General features: G+C 42.0%; 2 protein-coding genes across 3 annotated transcripts; both read left to right on the top strand.

The window, feature by feature from the left end:
• Positions 1 to 249: 249 nt before the first annotated feature.
• Positions 250 to 7,397, top strand: LOC135238258 (acidic mammalian chitinase-like). The gene is made up of 12 exons (XM_064306027.1): positions 250 to 282; positions 941 to 1,006; positions 1,120 to 1,149; positions 2,065 to 2,266; positions 2,392 to 2,448; positions 2,861 to 3,026; positions 3,487 to 3,611; positions 4,251 to 4,374; positions 4,604 to 4,786; positions 5,187 to 5,303; positions 6,171 to 6,297; positions 6,760 to 7,397. The coding sequence occupies exons 2-12, from the start codon at positions 982 to 984 to the stop codon at positions 6,966 to 6,968; spliced, it is 1,365 nt and encodes a 454-aa protein (XP_064162097.1). The 5' UTR covers positions 250 to 282; positions 941 to 981; the 3' UTR covers positions 6,969 to 7,397.
• A 3,960-nt stretch (positions 7,398 to 11,357) lies between these two features.
• Positions 11,358 to 19,504, top strand: LOC135238215 (acidic mammalian chitinase-like). Of its 2 annotated transcripts, XM_064305959.1 has the most exons (13): positions 11,358 to 11,395; positions 12,111 to 12,172; positions 12,470 to 12,496; positions 12,590 to 12,794; positions 13,801 to 13,857; positions 14,314 to 14,479; positions 14,846 to 14,970; positions 16,551 to 16,674; positions 17,235 to 17,420; positions 17,813 to 17,929; positions 18,031 to 18,163; positions 18,748 to 18,793; positions 18,830 to 19,504. In XM_064305959.1, the coding sequence occupies exons 2-13, from the start codon at positions 12,148 to 12,150 to the stop codon at positions 19,047 to 19,049; spliced, it is 1,431 nt and encodes a 476-aa protein (XP_064162029.1). In that variant the 5' UTR covers positions 11,358 to 11,395; positions 12,111 to 12,147; the 3' UTR covers positions 19,050 to 19,504. The 2 variants fall into 2 exon arrangements, with proteins under 2 accessions (XP_064162029.1, XP_064162028.1); XM_064305958.1 differs by having other exon boundaries at positions 18,748 to 19,504.
• The last annotated feature ends 956 nt before the right edge of the window (positions 19,505 to 20,460 follow it).

Genomic DNA, 20,460 nt, shown 5'->3' with positions numbered 1-20,460 from the left:
AGAGCTCTTGACGAAACTTTATGCTGCTTGCAGTGATTTACAGTTACTGACGAAAGGCAGTGATTTATTTGTTACGGGAAGTTGTATCGCATATTAACGGTGACTCAATTCACCGTTGTGCTCTGCAATCTGCAAATTATGTTTATCAGTCTCCCACTACCCACTAATCATACACTTATCACTTGTACTTTGGTTCCTGCAATTGATATTAGGCACATACTATAAATACGTGTTGACGTGGATATACCTGTGTCATACCTGTTCTCTCTGGTTGGGCCACAGGTAAGTAAGTTCTGGCTATAACATGTATTCTGTTTATTGTAATTTTTTGTAATATAATTCTAAAATTGTTAATATTTTAGCATGTTTGCTAAAATATTTGCTTGGTAATATTTTATCAATTGTAAAGCGCTTTGGATAAAAGCGCTATATAAATGCAGTCCATTTACCATTTAGCATGTGCTAATTCATAGCTCTTCATTTGTATAGTACAGTGTGTGTGTGTGTGTGTGTGTGTGTGGACATGTATTACTATCTTTGTGAGAACCAAATGTCCCCACAAGGATAGAAAGATGAGGAAAATTTACGCAGTGGACCTTTGCTGTCCCCAGTTCAAGAAGCGTTTAGGGTTAGGGTTAGGGTTACAATTAGGTTAAGGTTAGGCATGTAGTGGCTGGGGTTAGGGTTAGGGTTATAGGTTACGAAATGAATGTAGTCAATGGGAAGTCCTCACATAGTATAGCAATAAATTATTGTGTGTGTGTGTGTGTGTGTTTGTTTTCAGGTCAGTGGGATAGTAATGGTTTGCATGATTGATTTTAGTAATGCAAGTGCAAAACCACAAGCTTGATATTATCCCTTTGATAAAGGTAAGTAGAGATTTCACTGCAGGTGCCTGAAGTCTAGAAACCCAACTGAAGCACATCTTGTTATATTTCAGGTGGCTTTTGAAATTTAGACCTCAGGTAACCCGAAGATAAAATGGCACGAAATCTTGCCCTGGCAGGTAAATTCATAGCATCTCCCCCCCCCCTCCCTTGGCTTCTCTCCATTCTGAAAAATGTCCTGTTTGCTGTTCTTTTGATGTCTAAGATATTATGTCTCCTCTGCTTTTGACAGGGCTGGGTGTCCTTCTCTTTCTCCAGATAGGTAAGCAACGATTTCCTTATGCATTTTTCATTTTGTGTTGTTTTTCCATTAGTTTTTGTTATTGTTTGTTCGCTAGTTTGAAATTTCATGCTGTGAGCTCAGTGAAAAAATCCCTGTGGGATTTTCAAAATTCATTGTTTTAATAAAAGATGAAATTCAAATGCACATAGTCAAAATGTGATTTTTAACAAATATTAATACGGTGTTATGTTACTGCCAGTAGTCTAGATCAGAGTAATGAAATGCAAGACCACGATTCCTTCAGCTCTTACGCAAATTCCTTTTTCTTTCACGGAAAATTATAGGTGAGGCCCCATTTACCCTGCTCTCACACAATACTGTCCACGCACTCAAATATACTCTCCTCTCTCTCACATTTGCCGTACCCTCTCTTGGAGAGTACGTGCGTGCGTTCGCATTCATTCCACGCCCTCGTGAACATCTCTGTGCTCTCGCTCGAACTTCCCTCTCCTCGCTCTCAGATTATCAGGGCAAGAACACTGCCAAAAAGTCCTAAACCAATCAGAGTATGTTGTGGGATTGACCAGTGAAATTGTTAGGGAAAGAAACATACTTACATTGAAACTTACATTTAATTACTCTGCTTTCGACAGTTGGCAGTAAAATAATATCATATATTAAGGGAATTAAATTTGGATAATTCTTATAATTCTTAGCAATACTTGAATGGCCCTATTTTGTAGCCTACTACTGTCCACACAGACAACCTTGTTAGGGTTGGAGTGAAAACCTACAGGACGGTAGATCTCTAGCTGTTGAATGAGGTGTGTGCTTTGCTAGGGTAGAAGTGAAAACCCACAGGAGGACAGTAGATCTGCAGGAACAGGGTTGGGAACCCCTTCTCTACCTAAATGCTGTACCCAAATTTACCTGATCCCCTGCCCTCTCTTCCAGCCACGTCCACCAAGCTGGTGTGCTACTTTTCCAACTGGTCCCAGTACAGGCCTGGAATTGGGAAATTTACCTCCGTAGACGTGGACCCCTTCCTTTGCACTCACGTCATATTCACCTTGGCCACCATTAAAGACAACCAGATCACAACCATCGAGTGGAACGATGAGTCCCAGTACAAGTCTTTGAACAGCCTGAAGACCACGTGAGTGTTTATTGGTATCAAGATCATAGAGAGTACAAACGTCTGTTTAACTGAGCCACGTGCCTGTGAAGCTATGCCACGATATAGCACTGACGATTTTGTATTTCTTCTCTGGACCGTTTCAGTAACCCTCAGATGAAGACTCTGCTGTCCGTTGGGGGCTGGGTCAATGGGATGAGCCCGTGAGTTTGATCACTTTTACATGAATGCATACAGAACCCCGCTTAAAAATTCCAGCTTAAACCAGCCTAAACCAGCCACAGCTGGTTTTAGTTTTGTGTTTATGATGATTTTAGCTGGTCGACCAGCTGTTCACCAGCAGACCAGCCTACTGTATGTAGTCAGCTGGTCCACCAGTCTGACCACCAGCATGCACTACCAGCTTAGCCCGCTTTGACCAGCTAGCTAAGTCTTAGCTGGAATTTTCAGCTGGGAATGCATGCATGCATCCATTTTGTATATGTAGTCCCCTGGGATCATACCCACTACCTTCGTGTTGTTAGCACAATGTTACCAACTGAGCTGTAGGACTACTGCCACCCCCCCCCCCCCCCAAACCCCAAACCCCAAACCTCACAATGACCCGTCCCTCAGGTTCATCGGGATGGTCGCCACGGCAGAGAGCCGTCAGATATTCATCCAGTCGTCCATCCGCTTCCTGCGCCAGCACGGCTTCGACGGTCTGGACCTGGCGTGGGAGTACCCGGGCCAAAATGGCAGCCCCGCCCAGGACAAGCAGAGATTTACCGCCCTGGTCACGGTGAGTCACCTCCCTCGGTCGCCTGCGAGAGCGCCCAGTTCGCCCTCGCGGCCGCACGAAAAGCCGTCTCGCGTTTTTAGACCAATTACCTTTCTTCATCATTTTTTGACCACTATCTGTGCCCTATCCCCCCTTTTCCACCCTGGTGCCCATTCCCCTCTTTCACATCTTCTCCTGTCTCTATTGCACTACCACCCCCACCACCCCAAAAACCCCACTCTACTTTCCCTTCCTTGTGTTAATACTAGCAACAAATTATCTCCTACAGCCGGTGTGTCACGGCCATCCATTGCACACTCATTAATCGCTACTTGGGATGTTGGTGATTTACGAATCTCAGCCGTTTTACTTTGTACACAAATTGTGAGTAATTCTGGATAAGGGCACCAGCAAAATGTCTGAAATATAAAATGTAACTGATTGTAAATCTCAAAAATTCCTGCTTGCTTCCAATTTTCAGGAGCTCATAAAAGCCTTTGAGGATGAGGTCAAAGGCACCGAGAAGCCCAGACTCCTGCTCTCTGCGAAGGTGGCGGCCATTAGAGCTACAATTGACTTTGGCTACGAGATCCCCCAGCTGTCAAGGTAACCGCGTGGTCTCCGATACACCTTCAGTCTTCAGCTGCACTTCATGTGAAGTGGCCCTCTCATAGTGTTTGTAATACTTTTTAAAATTTGCTACATAAAGCAATATGTAGCATAGTGAAACATATGTGTGTGACTTATGGAGTTATGTCCATTAAGTATCATAATGCTTATCAGTGGATAAATATATGCTGAGTTGTGTAAACTTTTGATGAGCTGCATAACATTCAACTTGATTTATAATGCTACCCTCGTAGCTCAAAGTGCATGCAGTATAGCATATACGCAAACAAAAACTATTGATTGAAGAAAGTTAAACAAGATTTTTCTATTTGAATACAGTAGAAAAAAGATCATATAAAAATACAATGACCAAAATAGATGAGAGCTAGATGCAGCAGTGAAAATTATTTTAAAGCAGACGTGGACAGGTCAGGTTTCAGTTTAATTTCCAATAGCCTCCCTGATCGATTTAACCTCTCTGACTCATGGTTCAAGGGCACAGTAGCCTGTCCACTCTTTTTTTGTGCTTTACCTTGCCAGCTATTGCAGATCTGAGGTTGCATTGGGGTTGATTTTTTTATTAATTAAGAGATAAATAATCTACTTGGGGAAATGTCTCTCCTCGTTTCCCTTCAGCCTGCTGGACTTCATCAGCGTCATGACCTACGACTTCCACGGACACTGGGAGATGTCCACGGGACACAACAGTCCCCTCTACCCCAGCCCCCTCGACAAAGGAACCCAAGTTCACCACAACGTCGTAAGAAAAGAAAACACATGCAGGACAATCTCAGATGCAGCTGCAGATTGTCTTTTTTAACAAGAAATTGCTCTTGGCGATATACAGTGATAATATAATTGAGGGAAACATGAATACCAATTCATGTTTGGCCTGAATCCTGAAGCATATTAATATAATAAAATTAGCATATAATATTTTTTTTGTCCTGGTATTGCTGGTTTCTATAACCCCCCCCTGTGTTTTACAGGACTCTGCTCTTGCCTACTGGATGGATAATGGAGCCCCAGCAGAGAAGCTTCTGATGGGCTTCCCCACGTACGGACGCACCAACAAACTCACGTCCTCCATGACCGGTCTGGGAGCCCCGTCCTACGGGCCGGCCGCTGCTGGGCCTTACACCAGGGACCCCGGCTACTGGTCTTACTATGAGGTGAGCAGGCCTGTCCCACAGCACGCTGTGGGCCCCGTCAGCTCCATATGCACTATGTGATCAAAAGTATCTGGACACCGCTTGGTCTGGGGCTGTTTTCCATGGTTTGGGCTTGGGCCCCTTAGTATCGGTGAAGACAAATCGTAATGCTACAGCGTACAATCACATTCTAGACGAGTCTGTGCTTCCCCGACAATTTGGGGAAGGCCCTTTCCTGTTTCAGCATGACAATGTCCCCAGGCACACAGCGAGGTCCACATGGAAATGGTTTTTGTCGAGAACAGCGTGAAAGAACTTGACTGGCCTGCACAGAGCCCTAACCTCAAACCCCATCCATCAGGGATGAGGCCTCAAATTTATTTACGGAAGTGTTTCTATAGTCAAGTGTCCTACGTTGCAGGTCTGCTCCTTCATCACGAGCGGCACCGTCGGCTGGATTGAGGAGCAGAGAGTTCCCTACGCCACGCACGGTGACTCATGGGTCGGCTATGACAACAAGGAGAGCTTTGCAAACAAGGTGAGAATACCATAATGTCCAGACTGCAGTGAATGTTGCGAGACAGAACTTTGTGACAGAACAGCTCCAGCCATATGCTGTGGAACAAACATTCCCTCGCTTTTTGTTTGGGAAAGTATTCGCATATAAATATATAAAGTATATAGACTTTCTTCTTAAATAACTGCTAACTTTTTCCAGGAAATATAAGTATGTTTCAAGTGCCAATTATGAAGTATGTTAAATCATAATAATAATAATAGCCTGAACCTACATTTGATTGTTTTTAATGATTATCTAGCAAAGGTAATGCTTGGATTTGACATGCAATTTGGGTAGAAGGACTCAGCTGCTGATGAGCGATCCTAAAATGTGGAATATTTTTCATCTGAAAACATTCAAGGCCGTTATTTGCTGAGAGTTTATGTCCCAGGTCTGAACACTTTGCAGATCACACCTCATGGACCACACATGTTCTCAGTAATTCAACAGCACTGTTGGAATGACTTGCTGAATGGTTCACAACAAGACACCACACAGCACACACACACAGCACACCACACCACACCACCCACGCACACACAGACACCACACACCACACACACACGCACACACACACACACACACCCACACACAGACACACACACACACACACACACACACACAGAGGCTACATTAATACATACTGTTCATTAAGGACCAGTAGGGAGGTTCTCTCCTTTAGCATAATCGAGCAATGAAGACTAACTGGGTAATAGAGAACATATATGAGAACCTGCACAGAGGCAAAAATGCACAATAAAACACAGAAGAGGCAGCTATCTCAGTCCATCTACACAAGATTAAAATGAGAGCCAATAAAAATGTCTTTTTTTTTACCCCCTCCAGGTTCAATGGGTACAGGGCAACAACTTGGGGGGAGCCTTTGTGTGGTCCCTGGACATGGATGACTTTGCGGGGCAGTTCTGTGCAGATGGGAAATACCCTCTTGTTAACCACCTCCGTAACTCCCTTGGTAAGACATTAGCGGGGGCTGTTTCCCAGTGTGCATTTATTGTTAATGTGTGATATATGGCTGCATCGCATAATGAATAAGGAAAACCTCAGCTAATTTAAAATATTTTTATATATCAATCCAGATTCAAAAATGCTTACAATAGGCTTCAGCCTTAAGGGATGTTGTTTCATGGGCATTAATCTTTTCCAGTTAACAGTAATAGTAATGGCAGAAGCCAAAGAAAGCATTTGGAGGATAAACCTCTGAAGATCAAAGAAAGTGTGCTTTTCACCTGCTTTAAAATTCAATCTGCAAGCCTATTTTAGCACATAAAATTAATTATTCTGTGTTAAATAATATATCCAAACGCACTCTTTTCACGCCATAGTCTGTTATATCTGGTGAATGAAAAAGTACTGCTTTTGAGGTCATGACACAGTTGGGTGTGTCGACTGCAAACTGAGCACCTCTCTCTTGTAGGTTTTCCACCCAAACCGACCACCACCCCCGGCCCCACCACCACCCCGGATCCCATCGCCTCCTTCTGCATCGGCCGACCAGACGGGCTGTACCCCAACCCCAGCGACATCACCACCTACTTCCAGTGTTTCCGTGGAAACACCTACATCCACAGCTGCCAGCCGGGCCTGGTCTACGTCGACGCCTGCAAGTGCTGCAACTGGCCGTGAGGGGGGGAGGAGCCATGAGCTCAGCTTCCAAACAGGCCTCCCATTGGCCAGCCCACTGTGCCTGTTCCTCTGCACTGCTCACCTTCTGCTCCCATTCCAAGTTAAAATGGCCGATAGGCTGCAGCAATTCCCTGTTTTAAATACAAATATTCGAACAGTGTAGAGAAATACGAAAACCACAAGTAACGTTAGTTTTGTCTAGAGTTGTTTGCCTTTAGTGTATGTAACATATAATATGAATGTATAATGATTGTGCAATCCCGTAGTGTACTGTAACAAAAATAAGCATAATATTTATCTTTTTTTTAAATATCATTTTGTCACTATACACAACATTTGTTTTACAACCACCAAAGTCTAAAGAACTACTTTACATGGAAGCCCAAAACTTTACAATGAACACATTAATAAATGGCTCTCGGTAACTCAGTATTTAACACAATGCTGTTATTATTCTCAAGAAATATCATAAAATGTGCACACCAATAAGCACATTTCCAACAATAAACATTTCCATTTGTAGATAAAGAATGTAAACTCACTCCAAAGACAAAGGGATGATTGTGTTAAATCACATGGCACTTATTGTTTTGACCCATTGATTTTCATTCTTCATTTCAATTTTCTTGCTAAAGTATGGTGCTAGCAGTAAACAAAACACATCACGAGTTAGTTGGGTAATTAACATAGCTGGCTAAAAAAAAGTGCTGTAGTCAGCATTTCATAAGGTTTGAGGTGGCACACAAGATGGAGGTAATCAGTTTAATTGGGAAAAGTAGGATTACATAGTTCTGGATGGAACAAGAGGCCAGTTCCACTCTTGTATTCAGCACCGTAGTAAATGCAGGAAAGGTAATAATGATTGTACAGGCCTAAAGCCAGGGGTAGGGGTAGGGGTGGGGGTGGGGGGGGGCACAAATTCATTAGCAATTTTCTTTGCTCCCTCTAAAGGGCTTAGTGCATTATTCTTTCAAGGGCCCCAGAATTCCAGGCTGCTTGCAATCATTTGATTAAGGGACCGAGCCCTGCTTTAGCAAAAAAGGCTTTCTGATGAGTCGTACTGAAATGCATTTCCCTGGCATAGCGGGTCGGCAGAATGAGCTGACGAGCTGCCGACTCTGATTGTACAATTTCAAATGCAGTTTCAACAAATAGACGTTCCAGTAAAGAAGCAGCGTTAATCAAAGACACATTCCCTTATTTACATTCCATTCCAAAGACAGGTTCCATTATTTACATTCCATTCCAAAGACAGATTCCATTATTTACATTCCATTCCAAAGACAGATTCCATTGTTTTACATTCCATACAGTTTCCATTGTTTACGCAGCCAGTATTTTTTGGGATTATTAATATGGAACTGGTCTTGTATTTATGAGGCTGTCAGTTCAATCACTTGGTGAGGCACTGTTGTAAGATTGCAGTCTTATTCATTCATTCAATTTTATTTGTATAGCGCTTTTTTATAGATAACTGCCACAAAGGCACTTTACAGAGTAGCAAGGTAGGAGGCAGGGCAAATAGAGGAAACACTAGGCCTGAGCCCCAAAATAGCAGCTACATAAGGTAAAAGCTCCCAGTGGGGGGAGAACCCTAAAACGGTGGCTAGTAAAAACTAATAAATCTCGAGAGGAGCCCGGCTATAGAGGGGGAGCCCGTCCTCCACTGGCCAGCCTGGTGTAAAGTAGCAGTAGAATGGAATGTAGCAGAAATGTCACAAGGGATCTATCACAGCAAACAAAATGGGTTAAACAGGTAGCAGTTGAGGTGATAGCTACCAGGAATAATAGAAGACCAAATGGTATAGTTCAGTATTGTGCAGTTTAGAGGAGCCCGGGGTGATAGATCTGGAGCGTCCCGGCTGCATCAAGGCATGGGCAGGGGATGAACAGGGCTGAAGCAAATCTATGACCATGGAGCGAGGGTCAGAGCTTGGGCGATCCATGACCACAAAGCCAGGGACAGGGCTGGGGCGATCCCGTGGACTCAGGGCAAGGGAAACAGGCTGGAGCGATCTTTGCGCTCAGGGCAAGGCAGGGGCGGGAGTCACATGGAAAAAAAAAATAAACTGAGAAGTAGAAACAGAGAAGATAAGATTAGGCACTATAAAAGATTGTCGGCACGCTGAGTAAATGTATGTACATGTATGTTTATGTAATGCCGCTATTACGCTAAGCCACCTAGTTAGTGTGCCAGCTTTGTAAAGGCCAGCTTGACACGTGAGGCTAAGCTACCTACCCAGCCCGAACATCCACATTTAATAGGATAATAATAATGATAATAATAATAATAATAATAATAACGATATCCTTACATTTGTATAGCACTTTTCCGAATGCTCAAAGTGCTTTACAGTGAAGGGGAACTCATCTCACCCATCACCAATGTGGTGCAGGGTGTGGTGCAGGATGCAAAATGTAGGAGTATAGGAATGGCTAACTATAGTATTGACTAAAAAGGTAAGTTTTAAGCCTACACTTAAAGGCAGAGAGTGTGCCTGAAGCCTGCACATACATGGGGAGATCGTTCTATAAGACAGGAGCTCTCTAAGAGAAGACTCTACCACCCATTGTAATTTTAGATAAACATGGAATTTTCTCATAACCAGCATCTTGTGAACTAAGTAATCTTGGAGGAGAGTAAGTAATGAGTAACTCATTAAGATAGTCAGGGGCTAAACCGTTGAAGGCTTTATATGTTAACCGCAAAATCTTATAGTCAATTCTCAATTTGACAAGCAGCCAGTGAAGAGATTTGTGCTCTGGACTGATATTTTCCTGTTTCTTAGTTCTCGTAAAAACCCTATATAGCTGTATTCTGTACAAGTTGGAGACTTCAGGTCCAAGGTGGTGAAACCTGACAATAAAAAGTTGCAGTAATCAAGCCGAGAGGATACAAATGCACGAACCATTTTTTCAGCATCCTGAGAGGGACAACATCTTCCTTAATTTAAATGTCTTCTTCAGATCATTGGTTGTGTAGGATTTTATGTAGTATTTAAATTAAAGATAAACCAGGAACACTGATCCAAATTTAATTTGAGTGCAATACATTTCATTATATGTTATATTTTGAGGCAAAAATGCTGAAAAAGCCCATACATTGTTTATCTACACCATATCTACACCACCAGCAGGCCTTCAGACACATGGACAAAACAAAATCACCCTACAACATCTCTATAAAGCACAACTCTTATAATAATTATTATATATATATAAAGCACGATAAAGCACAGAAATAAACAATAATTGTCGTGCTCAATAAAGCAGAACTATATAATAATAATAATAACAATAATAACAATAATAATAATAATAATAATAATAATGATAAACACTTTGTGGGAATCTGAGATCATTTGTGTGCCCAAAGTTTACAAGAGCAACCAAAGCCCAGTAGCAGAACAGTCTTAAAGAGTCCTTTTCACAAATAGCTTTGGCATTGAAATACTCATCTGCTATGCTGTTTGTATAATGTGGACGCACATTCGGGCCAGTGTGAAACTCAGGCAAATGGATATTCAGTTATTAATCCTCAAAGTCTGGGCAGGAAAAACTTTAGCCCTTACACAAATGAGATTTTTCAATCTTTGCTTTTGGTAAATATTTGTTGGCTAATATTTTGTGGTAATAAAAGTGTTTCTTGACAGGTTTTAAGATTTGAAATGTCTTCTATTTTTGTTATAAACAGTATGCTACATTTATAATATATATATATCACATAATATAATGGGTAACACTGCTCTCCAGTTATTTCCAGTTTGGACTTACTAATAATACATTCTTAATATACACTGCACACTGCTGACGGTAAAACTGTACTGAGAAATAAACATTGCAGTCAGTTGTCCATCTACTAAGTCCTTCCTCCAAAGAATGATCGTTTCATCATCCATCAGATAGTATTCTCTATTAATTGAAATACAGAATATTAATTAGCTTGGTTCTGCGTTTTGTTAACTCACAGCATTGAATTGCGCATTTTAATGTGTAGCAAGCTGGTAGTGTCTGCTGACCTTATTGTACAAGATTGCTTGCTTATTCTTGCAATGAAAGCAAAAAGTACAATTAGGTATGTCCTTTAGTAATCAGATACCGAGACTGAAACCAGGGCAGCAGACTCTAACCTCTCCTAAACATTATTATTGCTGTTTGATTAATCCGACAGCCAGGTGCATTTTTCCCCTAATTATCAGTATGGAGCATCAAATGCAGTTTAATGATGGTATCACACTACTTCATAAAAAGTTTTTTTCCTTTATCTTATCCAATCAGGTTCTAGACTTTTTTTTATTGGCTGTCATTTCAATCTTTTGTAGATGGTCTCAGACGGACACGTCAGTGTTTTATTGTGCACTGTAGCTCTATATAAAGCCGGTGCATTTCTACAATCACTGGTCCTGTCAGTAGCAGAGGTACCCTAGGTAAGGCAAGACTGAGTGGCACTTCCTAAATTTGAAGAAGTTTAGTTTGCATATTTGGCACATGTTCTTTAACGGGTGTCTTTACATTAATATTAATTGGTAAACATGGAGGGCACTATACAATGTGCAGAATGCTGTTTAGATACTTAGAACTGTATGTATAGTAAATAGTATCTATACTGTGACATACTTAATAAGAACTCCTCAATATGCATTCTATTCTATATCCTAGTAAGACAGGATTACCCTGTCACACCGATGGACAATGTGCAGAATGCTGTTTAGATACTTAGAACTGCATGTATAGTAAATAGTATCTATACTGTGACATACTTAATAAGAACTCCTCGATATGCATTCTATTCTATATCCTAGTAAGACAGGATTACCCTGTCACACTGATGGACAAATAATGCGGATGGTTCCTGAATGAATCATCTATTTGGTTTGGACTATAATTCCTGCCTGAATTGTGCCTTGCCATTGCATCGGTGACAGCAGCTGTCTGTCATCAGCAAGGTGTGTGTCTGTGTGTGTGTGCGTGTGTGTGTGTGTGTGTGTGTGTGTGTGTGTGTGTGTGGGTGTGTGCGTGAGTGTGTGTGCGTGAGTGTGTGTGTGTGTGAGTGTGTTTGGAGTTGGTTGGCAGGGATGAAAACAAAATGACAGGTAAATATAACATGTTGGCACATCTCTCTTCTTTCATTCAATATAAAAGGAATCCAAGGAGAACCACGGTGTACAGGACAGCCACCATGACCAAGCTGACAGTCTTAGCAGGCAAGTCGTTTAAATTTTCACCCATCCACCGACCAGTAAGAACAAGCTCACACCGTTTTCAAACAAAGCGTCAATTTCATTCAACCCAATCCGGGTGAAAATCCATTTGGTAGTTATGAGTCTATCCACAGACCTTGAAAGTTGCGTGAACCACACTATTCTGGTGTGGGCACATAATCACAAAATAATTGTTTTAGCAAACTATTTCAGGTGCTGTGTCACTGCTTAAGAAAAACATGCAAAACGTCATGTACTTCCTGGCTCTTTGTTAACGTCAGTCTTTTGTCTTCTCCTCAGGCGTGCTCCTGGTCGTCTGCCAGTTAGGTAAGTGACATTTATCATTCAGTGCTCTTCCTTGTGGGTTGCTCTAACAAGACTTCGGAGGTACTAAAAAATGACCCTGTCCTCCATCCTCAGGTGCTGCCCTCGAGATGGGGTGCTATTTCACCAACTGGGCCCAGTACAGACCCGGGACCGGAAAATACATGCCCGCTAACGTTGACCCCTTCCTGTGCACCCATCTCCTCTACGCCTTCGCCATGATCAACCACAACAACGAGCTCATCACGTACGAGTGGAACGACGAGACTCTCTACAAGGCCTTCAACGACCTGAAGAACAAGTACGTACTTGTGCACTGCGGACACTCGGAGTGTATGTGAGGAATGTGTGCGGTACTTTGTTGGGAACAGACCTGGGTCAAATACATATTTGTTTTGGATTCAAATACTTTTCTGTGCTCTATTGATCTTGTCTGGTGTATTGGAACCAATGAAATACTCTCAAAAAAGTGCAAACCCCACTTTCTGGTCATATTGACAGGCTCAATTACAACAGATAAGATCAACAGAGCACAGAAAAGTGTTTGAATCCAAAACGAATACGTATTTGAACCATTTCTGGTTCGGAATATGCCATATATTGCAATGTTTTTTGTGGAATGTTACTGTGGGGAATGTGCAATATAAAAATCTGCTGTGAGACCAGCAGCAACTCTATTTGTCTAACTACCTATTTATCTGTCTAATGTTTTGAAAATGTGAAAAGTAAGGCCAGGGACATTCATGAAAGGATCCTAAATCTGAAGCCTTTTGCAGAGCAATGAATTTCCTGTGCTGTGTTGAAACAGTAATACAGAGGACATGTAAGAAAAAAAGAAAAAGATCAAAGCAACATACTGTAAAACAAAAGTCAATCATGCAGTATTATGAGGATCAATCATAACTGTCAAAAAAGCAGCAGGGCGTTCAAGGCACTGATAAACCAAACATGCAGTTACAGGTCAGTTATGTAACAGGGTAGGGAAAAACATGTCGATCAATGCAGCACAATTTGTGCATATGAAGGTGATAAGGATAACGATACAATTATCTGTGAGGAGAGTATCAGGGTCAAAGTCTCCACAGGAACATTGTGTGGGCTGAACTGAAAAATCACTGCAAAAAAAATATACTGTTAATGTTGGTCATACATTATTACTAACAATGCATGCAAAGCATGCGATTCAAATCGAGGTAATAAAACAGAAGCTAACACAGGTGCTCTATGGGAATATAGTATACTGTATTAACAGCCAGCAAGACCAGTTTTCTTCAACCGTTACCTCTTTTTTTCCCCTTCCACTTTAGAAACCCCCACCTGAAAACACTTCTGGCAGTTGGAGGATGGAACTTTGGGTCATCTCGGTAAGTCACACTCATTTTTATAAATCTTTCATCAATCTTTTTAACTCAAGTGTAATTTCATTTTCAGAACACTGCTAACAATTTTGTTTACATTTCTATGGTAGCCTATCATACTGTGACTTACTGTCGTAACACAGTAGCTAGAAATTATGACATATTCTTCGAATGTGTTTAATGATAAATATGTTCTTCAACCGTTACTTGATAGTCACTAAAAGCACAGGAACAGCTCACTTTGGAGGCACTCCAATCAGAACCCATAATTTGGGCTCTTTAAAACTCTTTAAATCCCAACAATAAACACTCCCTCTCATCCCATTCAGTCATTTAAATTATTCACACTTTAATGACATTTAGACCTCATGGGGCAGGTAGGGGACCATTGTCCTGAACGTCAGGGTGATATTGTGTGATTAGACCCTGCCTCTATGACATGGCTTCCAACCCTCCGTCCAGGTTCTCCATCATGGTGTCTACCCCAGCCAACCGCCAGACGTTCATCCAGTCGTCCATCAAGTTCCTGCGAACGTACGGCTTCGACGGGCTCGACCTGGACTGGGAGTACCCCGGGTCTCGAGGGAGCCCCCCAGAGGACAAGAAGAGATTCACCCTCCTGGTCAAGGTGTGTTGGAAAAAGGCCATCTGCCATCGCCCTCACAGTTTCATTAATGTTGGAGGTTACAAGGGTCACCTAGTATTCCACACACCTGCACAAGTAATGTTATAATTTCACGCTTTCCATCCGGTGAAATGCTTTAAGCAACGATCGAGAATAGTGCCAGGTACCCTTTCAGGGGTCCTAAGCAGGATTCGATTTGAGGCCCCCCCCCCCAAACCCAACATTATAAATGATAAGGAGGCCCCCTGGTGGTCCGGGCCCTAAGCAGCTACTTGTGTAATTCAGTGTGTTGGACTAGCTCTCGTTCAGGACCACAAAGCCAGAAAGCGATGTTCTTGTTGACGGCTAACACATTCTCTGGAAACGCAGGAGCTCCTGGAGGGCTACGAGGCGGAAGGAAAGGCTACCGGACGCCCCAGGCTGATGCTGTCAGCAGCGGTGTCTGCCGGGAAAGGAACCATCGACGCCGGCTACGAGATCGCTGAAGTCGGAAAGTAAGAATCAGCGATCTGTTTGCCAATGCTAATATCAATCGCGAAAAAAAAAATTACATATATAATTCCCACCTCACGTGTGAGCGGCTGAAGAGAAAGGCTTTTCATTGGTTAACGGAACCGATGAGGTCTCAGTTAGCGGGTAGCCAAACACATTCCGTCTCCATTTTGGGAGCTGGATCTACAAAAGATGTTGTGGAGCAACAAATTATATTCAAAGACCATCTGAACGCTGACCTGAGACCAGCTATTACATGTCAAAGGCCTTGAAAATTACACACAAAGCAGTGGACAGTTTGTCTGCCGTCAGCAGGGCAAGAAGACAAATGCATTGCTGCAATCGCGTTTAAAATACACTAAGGAGGTTCAATGATGAAGCAAAACCCAATGAAAATGCTAAGATGAATACACCAAGTGCTGATTAATTACTTTTCCTCCACAACACCCTGTTAGATATAATGTTAAATGGGAGCTTCAAGCTAAATGCCCTGAATTCTGTTACAGTTCATATACTACCAGTGCCCTCTCCACACAATAAAATACTTGAATTCAAAGAGTCGTGAATGAAGGACCATCCTGTGGTCATTTTAACCAAAGTAGGTAAATTATAATCAGGCACAGTGAGTCGTGTTTATGCGATTTCTTGACTCGGTGCTTACAGCAGTATGTTGTACGGAGTGTGGCACAGTGGGTAAGGAACTGTGCTTGTAACCGAAAGGTCGTAGGTTCGATTCCCGGATAAGGACACTGCCGTTGTACCCTTGAGCAAGGTACTTAACCTGCATTGCTTCAGTATATATCCAGCTGTATAAATGGATACAATGTAAAATGCTATGTAAAAAGTTGTGTAAGTCGCTCTGGATGAGAGCGTCTGCTAAATGCCTGTAATGTAATGTAATGTTCTGACAGTGAATTCAGGTCATCTTTTTCAGACAAAGAGGCACTATTGCCTCAAGGCTCTCGGGCGAAGTAGTGGGTTTCACTTTTAGTCACCTAACACACACAGAGGGCGTGAGAATCACTAAGTGAGAGAAGGGTGTGCCAGGGAATTTAGCCATGGGCAGTTCCATGGATACTGAACTTGACAACACGGAGGTGGGTTCTGCAATAACATTTACCGGAAAAGAGCAAAAACATCTCGCATTTATTGAATGGGTAATTCAAAGAGGCCACTGTGAGTTTTAAATGGATAATGGTTATTGGGCGGTCTGTATAGTGTGTTAAAAATGCCACTGAACTTATTTAACTTGTGTCAGCCACTAAATTTTGAAATATGTAAATTTCTTTAAACATTTTTTGAGAATAGCCAGTCTGCATGATAATAGAAGAAATGATTAACAAAACCAAGTGCTTAACCATGGTGACATAGATCAAGGGTTTACCATTTTAAAAGTTTTAATAAAAGAGTTTTGTTTTTTGGGATGTTTTTTTTTTTTTTTTTCAAAATCGAATCAAAAGTCAAGTGGCACGGTGGTGCAGTGGGTAGCACTGCCGCCTCACAGCAGGAAGGTCGTGGGTTTAAATCTCGGCTTGGGGCCTTTCTGTGTTGCACGTGAACAGCGCCGTTTGCATATTTTTAGGTACCTGGACTTCATCAATGTGATGACGTACGACTTCCACGGGGCCTGGGAGCAGGTCACTGGGCACAACAGCCCCCTGTACGTTGGGGCTCACGACCAAGGGGACTTCAAGTTCTTCAACATTGTAAGCACAAATAAGTCAAATAATGGCCATAAAGAATAAATCCAGGTGGCATTTTTTTTTTTTACAAAAAAACATGCTAAATGTAGGGCTGATATGTCTGTTCTCAGAGACCATGAGAACATGACATCTCTCTCTCTCTCTCTCTCTCTCTCTCTCTCACTCTCTCTCTCTCTCTCTCTCACTCTCAATACACCAACTAACTGTTGGCACAAAGAATGTGGTGTATTGAGAGAGATGTTTGTGTGTTAAATGAAGAGGAGATGGCGATGTGTTTAGATTAACTGTGGTGGTTGGGCATTGTATTGAGTTTCTTTTTGTGTTGTTTTTTTTTGGGGGGGGGGTGGGTGTTGGGTAGGGTATGGGTTGTGGGTTTGTAAATAGGTGGTTTGGATAGTTTTTAATGTAGTTGTGGAGAAAGCTGTGTGTTCCAATAAAGGAACAACAAGTTTTAAAAAAAGTCTATGTCTCTCTTTCCCTCTCCCTCTCTCCATCTCTCTCTCTCTCTCTCTCTCCATCTCTCTCTCTCTCTCTATCTCTCCATCTCTCTCTCCATCTCTCAGGACTTTGCCATGAGGTACTGGAGGGACAATGGCGTCCCCAGCGAGAAGCTCAGGATGGGCTTCGCCACGTACGGCCGCACGTTCCGCCTCACATCGACGGCGTCCAATGGGGTCGGAGCTCCGGTGTCCGGCGCTGGCTCTCCCGGGTCCTACACACGGGAGGCCGGCTTCTGGGCATACTACGAGGTGGGTACTGGATCGGTCAGCTGCAGCCAATAGCTACGCTGAGCTGTTTGAAAGACCTAGGCTGTCAAAAAGCTGATTGGGTAACATATACATATATATATATATCCTTTATTTAACCAGGTAAAAGTCTCACTGAGATTAAAACATCTTTTTCAAGAGTGACCTGGCCAAGACAGCAGCATAAACATTGTTACAACAATAACACAAGAATACGAACAGACAAATACAACTCTCATACAATACAAATAACGTGATGTGAATGTGAAATTTGAAAATCTGTTGTGTATCCCACGGGGGCAGCATCGCTGTCTGCTGCGAGGTCACTCTTGCACCCTGCCCATCGAAGTGAAAGCTCACTCCGGGCTAAAGGCTGACTCATTCTGTCTTTTCAGATCTGCACTTTCCTCCAAGGCGCCAATATGCAATGGATTGCTGACCAGAAAGTTCCTTATGCCTCCAAGGGAAATGAGTGGGTGGGATTTGACACGCAGGAGAGTTATGAAACCAAGGTACCTTGTCTACAGTTACGATGATGATGATGATGATGATGGTGATGGTGATAATAAAACTCCTGTTCTCCTGTTTCACTCTCAAATCTCCTGCCTTTCAGGTTCGTTACCTGAAGGACATGAAGTATGGAGGCGCCTTTGTGTGGGCCCTGGACCTGGATGACTTTGAAGGACAGTTCTGTGGGCAAGGACATCATCCACTTATGGGCCACCTACGCAAGCTCCTGGATATTGGTACACACTCTGATGCTAATCTGAATACATACTCTGAGTACATCCTCTGACACTAATTTGAGTACATACTCTGAGGCTAATCTGAGTGCATACTTTGACACTAATTTGAGTACATACTCTGAGTACATACTCTGAGGCTAATCTGAGTACATACTAAGAGGCTAGTCTAAGAACATACTCTGAGGCTAATCTGAGTACATACTAAGAGGCTAGTCTAAGAACATACTAAGAGGCTAATTCGGGGCACATACTCAGAGGCTTGTCTGAGTACATACTCTGAGGCTAATTCTGAGTACATATGAGGGTAATCTTCTCTTGTCTGCTGCGAACAATATTTTAAAACACTCCAATATACTTGAATGTTTTGGAGCGATTTTGTGAATTCAAAGGAGAGAATAAAATCAGGAAATGATTGAAATTTCTTGAAATGACATTCCACACAGTAGAAAACAAACTTATTCATGGAAGAGTAAACAAAAAATTAATCCGGTTGAGCATATTGCTCAAAAAGCAAAATTCTGCAATAACAACAACAGCAATAATAATAATTAATAACAATGATAATAATTTCATTTTTTTAACAGAACTGCCACCCATCACGACCCCAGAGCCTGGTCCCCCAACTGAAAAACCGCCAACTGAAAAGCCTGACCCGCCGACTGAAAAGCCTGACCCGCCAACTCCACCCCCTCCCCCCACCGTCACCCCTGACTCAGGTTTCTGCGCTGGCAAGCCCGACGGTATCTATGCCAACCCGAAGGACCCCACCCAGTTCTATGAGTGTGCGGGGGGCAAGAGCTTCCTCAAACGCTGTGGCGACGGCACCATTTTCGACGACAGCTGCAAGTGCTGCTCCTGGCCCAAGCCCCCATTTATTACCTCCTAGCTCACAGCATTAGCCAGGGGCCTGACCAACCTGTGAGGCCCTCTGGAGGCAGACAGCGAAAACGCACATTCTCATAATTGTTTTCTTGCACTAAAACCAGGTAAGATGCTTTGTGTAAATACAACACACACAAAAAAAATGTATTAAAAAAATATTGAAATAATTGCAAAGCGCTCTTATAATGCTGTAAATGGGAGGAATGCACACCCAAATGTTAATGCGGTGCAAATCAGTGGGGAGCAAACGTTCAAAAATAAGGAGAATTACACACACTCTTGCCCTGATAAAGGCAAATAGGGCTCTGACACTGCTTGTGTTCCTCCAAATAAACGAAGGAGCCGAGTCAGTAATCTTATTTTTGAATGTTAGGTTTTGTGGAGAAGGCTGATTCCTTGCGTACTCTTTCCATTCTTTCTGAGCTCATAAAATAAAAATGCATTTCTGCGTCATTACAAGTTCCCGTTTCTTTCGCCTTGTTTTGTCTACCGTTTTTTTTTTTGTTTGTTTGTTTTTTTTTTGTAACACATCTCACACAAATGCTGGATGCTAAATTTAGCCCTTAAGCTGAATGTCTTCGAGTTTAGTGTGACAAGGCCATTGTACATCCCACACGCATCCACCACGGGCCATCGGAACGTATCAGATTGGTCTCAACATACCAGCTCTGGATAGATGTAGAGTGGAGCTGAGTGTCAAATTGCATGGAAAACACCATCATTTCACATGAGATGGGCCCACACGTGGAGGCAGAATGTGGAAGTTCAGGAAAAGCTTGAAAATATTTAACTCCTTTGACTCCAAAGAATATCTATTGTTTCAAAAGAGAGAAAGTTATAGTCACGTTTACTATAAATCTTTTATTTTTAATAGGACACACTTCTAACCTTCTTTCTTTGGTTATTTTTTCCAACAAATTTGACATTATTACATTATTGCATCAATGTACAAGTATATTAAGTGTGATAACTAATAAAATACATCTTCTATTTTGCTATATGTCTTATTAAATCTAGAAAAACTTTTTTTTGCAAAAGAAACTGCTTTCAATTTAGTCTCTCAAAAACCTTACAAATGATTTAGTGACATGCTGTGACTTATTTGATTATAGCCTAATTTTCATACAAAAATCAACAAAGGCTTTAAAACCTGCTTTTCATGCAGGTTTATACAGTGCAGAGAAATGAAAGCTTACATCTCCAGTATATACATTTTACATCAAAATAACACAAACTTACGCCAAAATAAAGTTTCAATTGTCGATTAAAAAAAAAAAAACTAATGCATTGAAAGGAATATGTGGGTACATGTTTAAATGCTGTACATGCTTCCTTTTTATTATGAATTGCTGAATTGGTTAATTTTTCTTTTTCTAAACAAAAGAGCATACAGCACTGTTACATTACACACCTAC

The sequence above is a fragment of the Anguilla rostrata genome, chromosome 13 (assembly GCF_018555375.3).
Source record: "Anguilla rostrata isolate EN2019 chromosome 13, ASM1855537v3, whole genome shotgun sequence".
Taxonomy (NCBI): Eukaryota; Metazoa; Chordata; class Actinopteri; order Anguilliformes; family Anguillidae; genus Anguilla; species Anguilla rostrata.
Note: the sequence above shows the minus strand (reverse complement) of the source record. Positions and strands in the feature narration are given on the sequence as shown.

Coding starts and splice junctions, on each gene's coding strand:
- LOC135238258 (XM_064306027.1), top strand. CDS start 982: ATGGCACGAAATCTTGCCCTGGCAG. Junction 1,007..1,119: donor ACGAAATCTTGCCCTGGCAG/GTAAATTCATAG, acceptor TGCTTTTGACAG/GGCTGGGTGTCCTTCTCTTT. Junction 3,027..3,486: donor GATTTACCGCCCTGGTCACG/GTGAGTCACCTC, acceptor TCCAATTTTCAG/GAGCTCATAAAAGCCTTTGA.
- LOC135238215 (XM_064305958.1), top strand. CDS start 12,148: ATGACCAAGCTGACAGTCTTAGCAG. Junction 12,173..12,469: donor CAAGCTGACAGTCTTAGCAG/GCAAGTCGTTTA, acceptor TCTTCTCCTCAG/GCGTGCTCCTGGTCGTCTGC. Junction 13,858..14,313: donor TGGAACTTTGGGTCATCTCG/GTAAGTCACACT, acceptor CCCTCCGTCCAG/GTTCTCCATCATGGTGTCTA.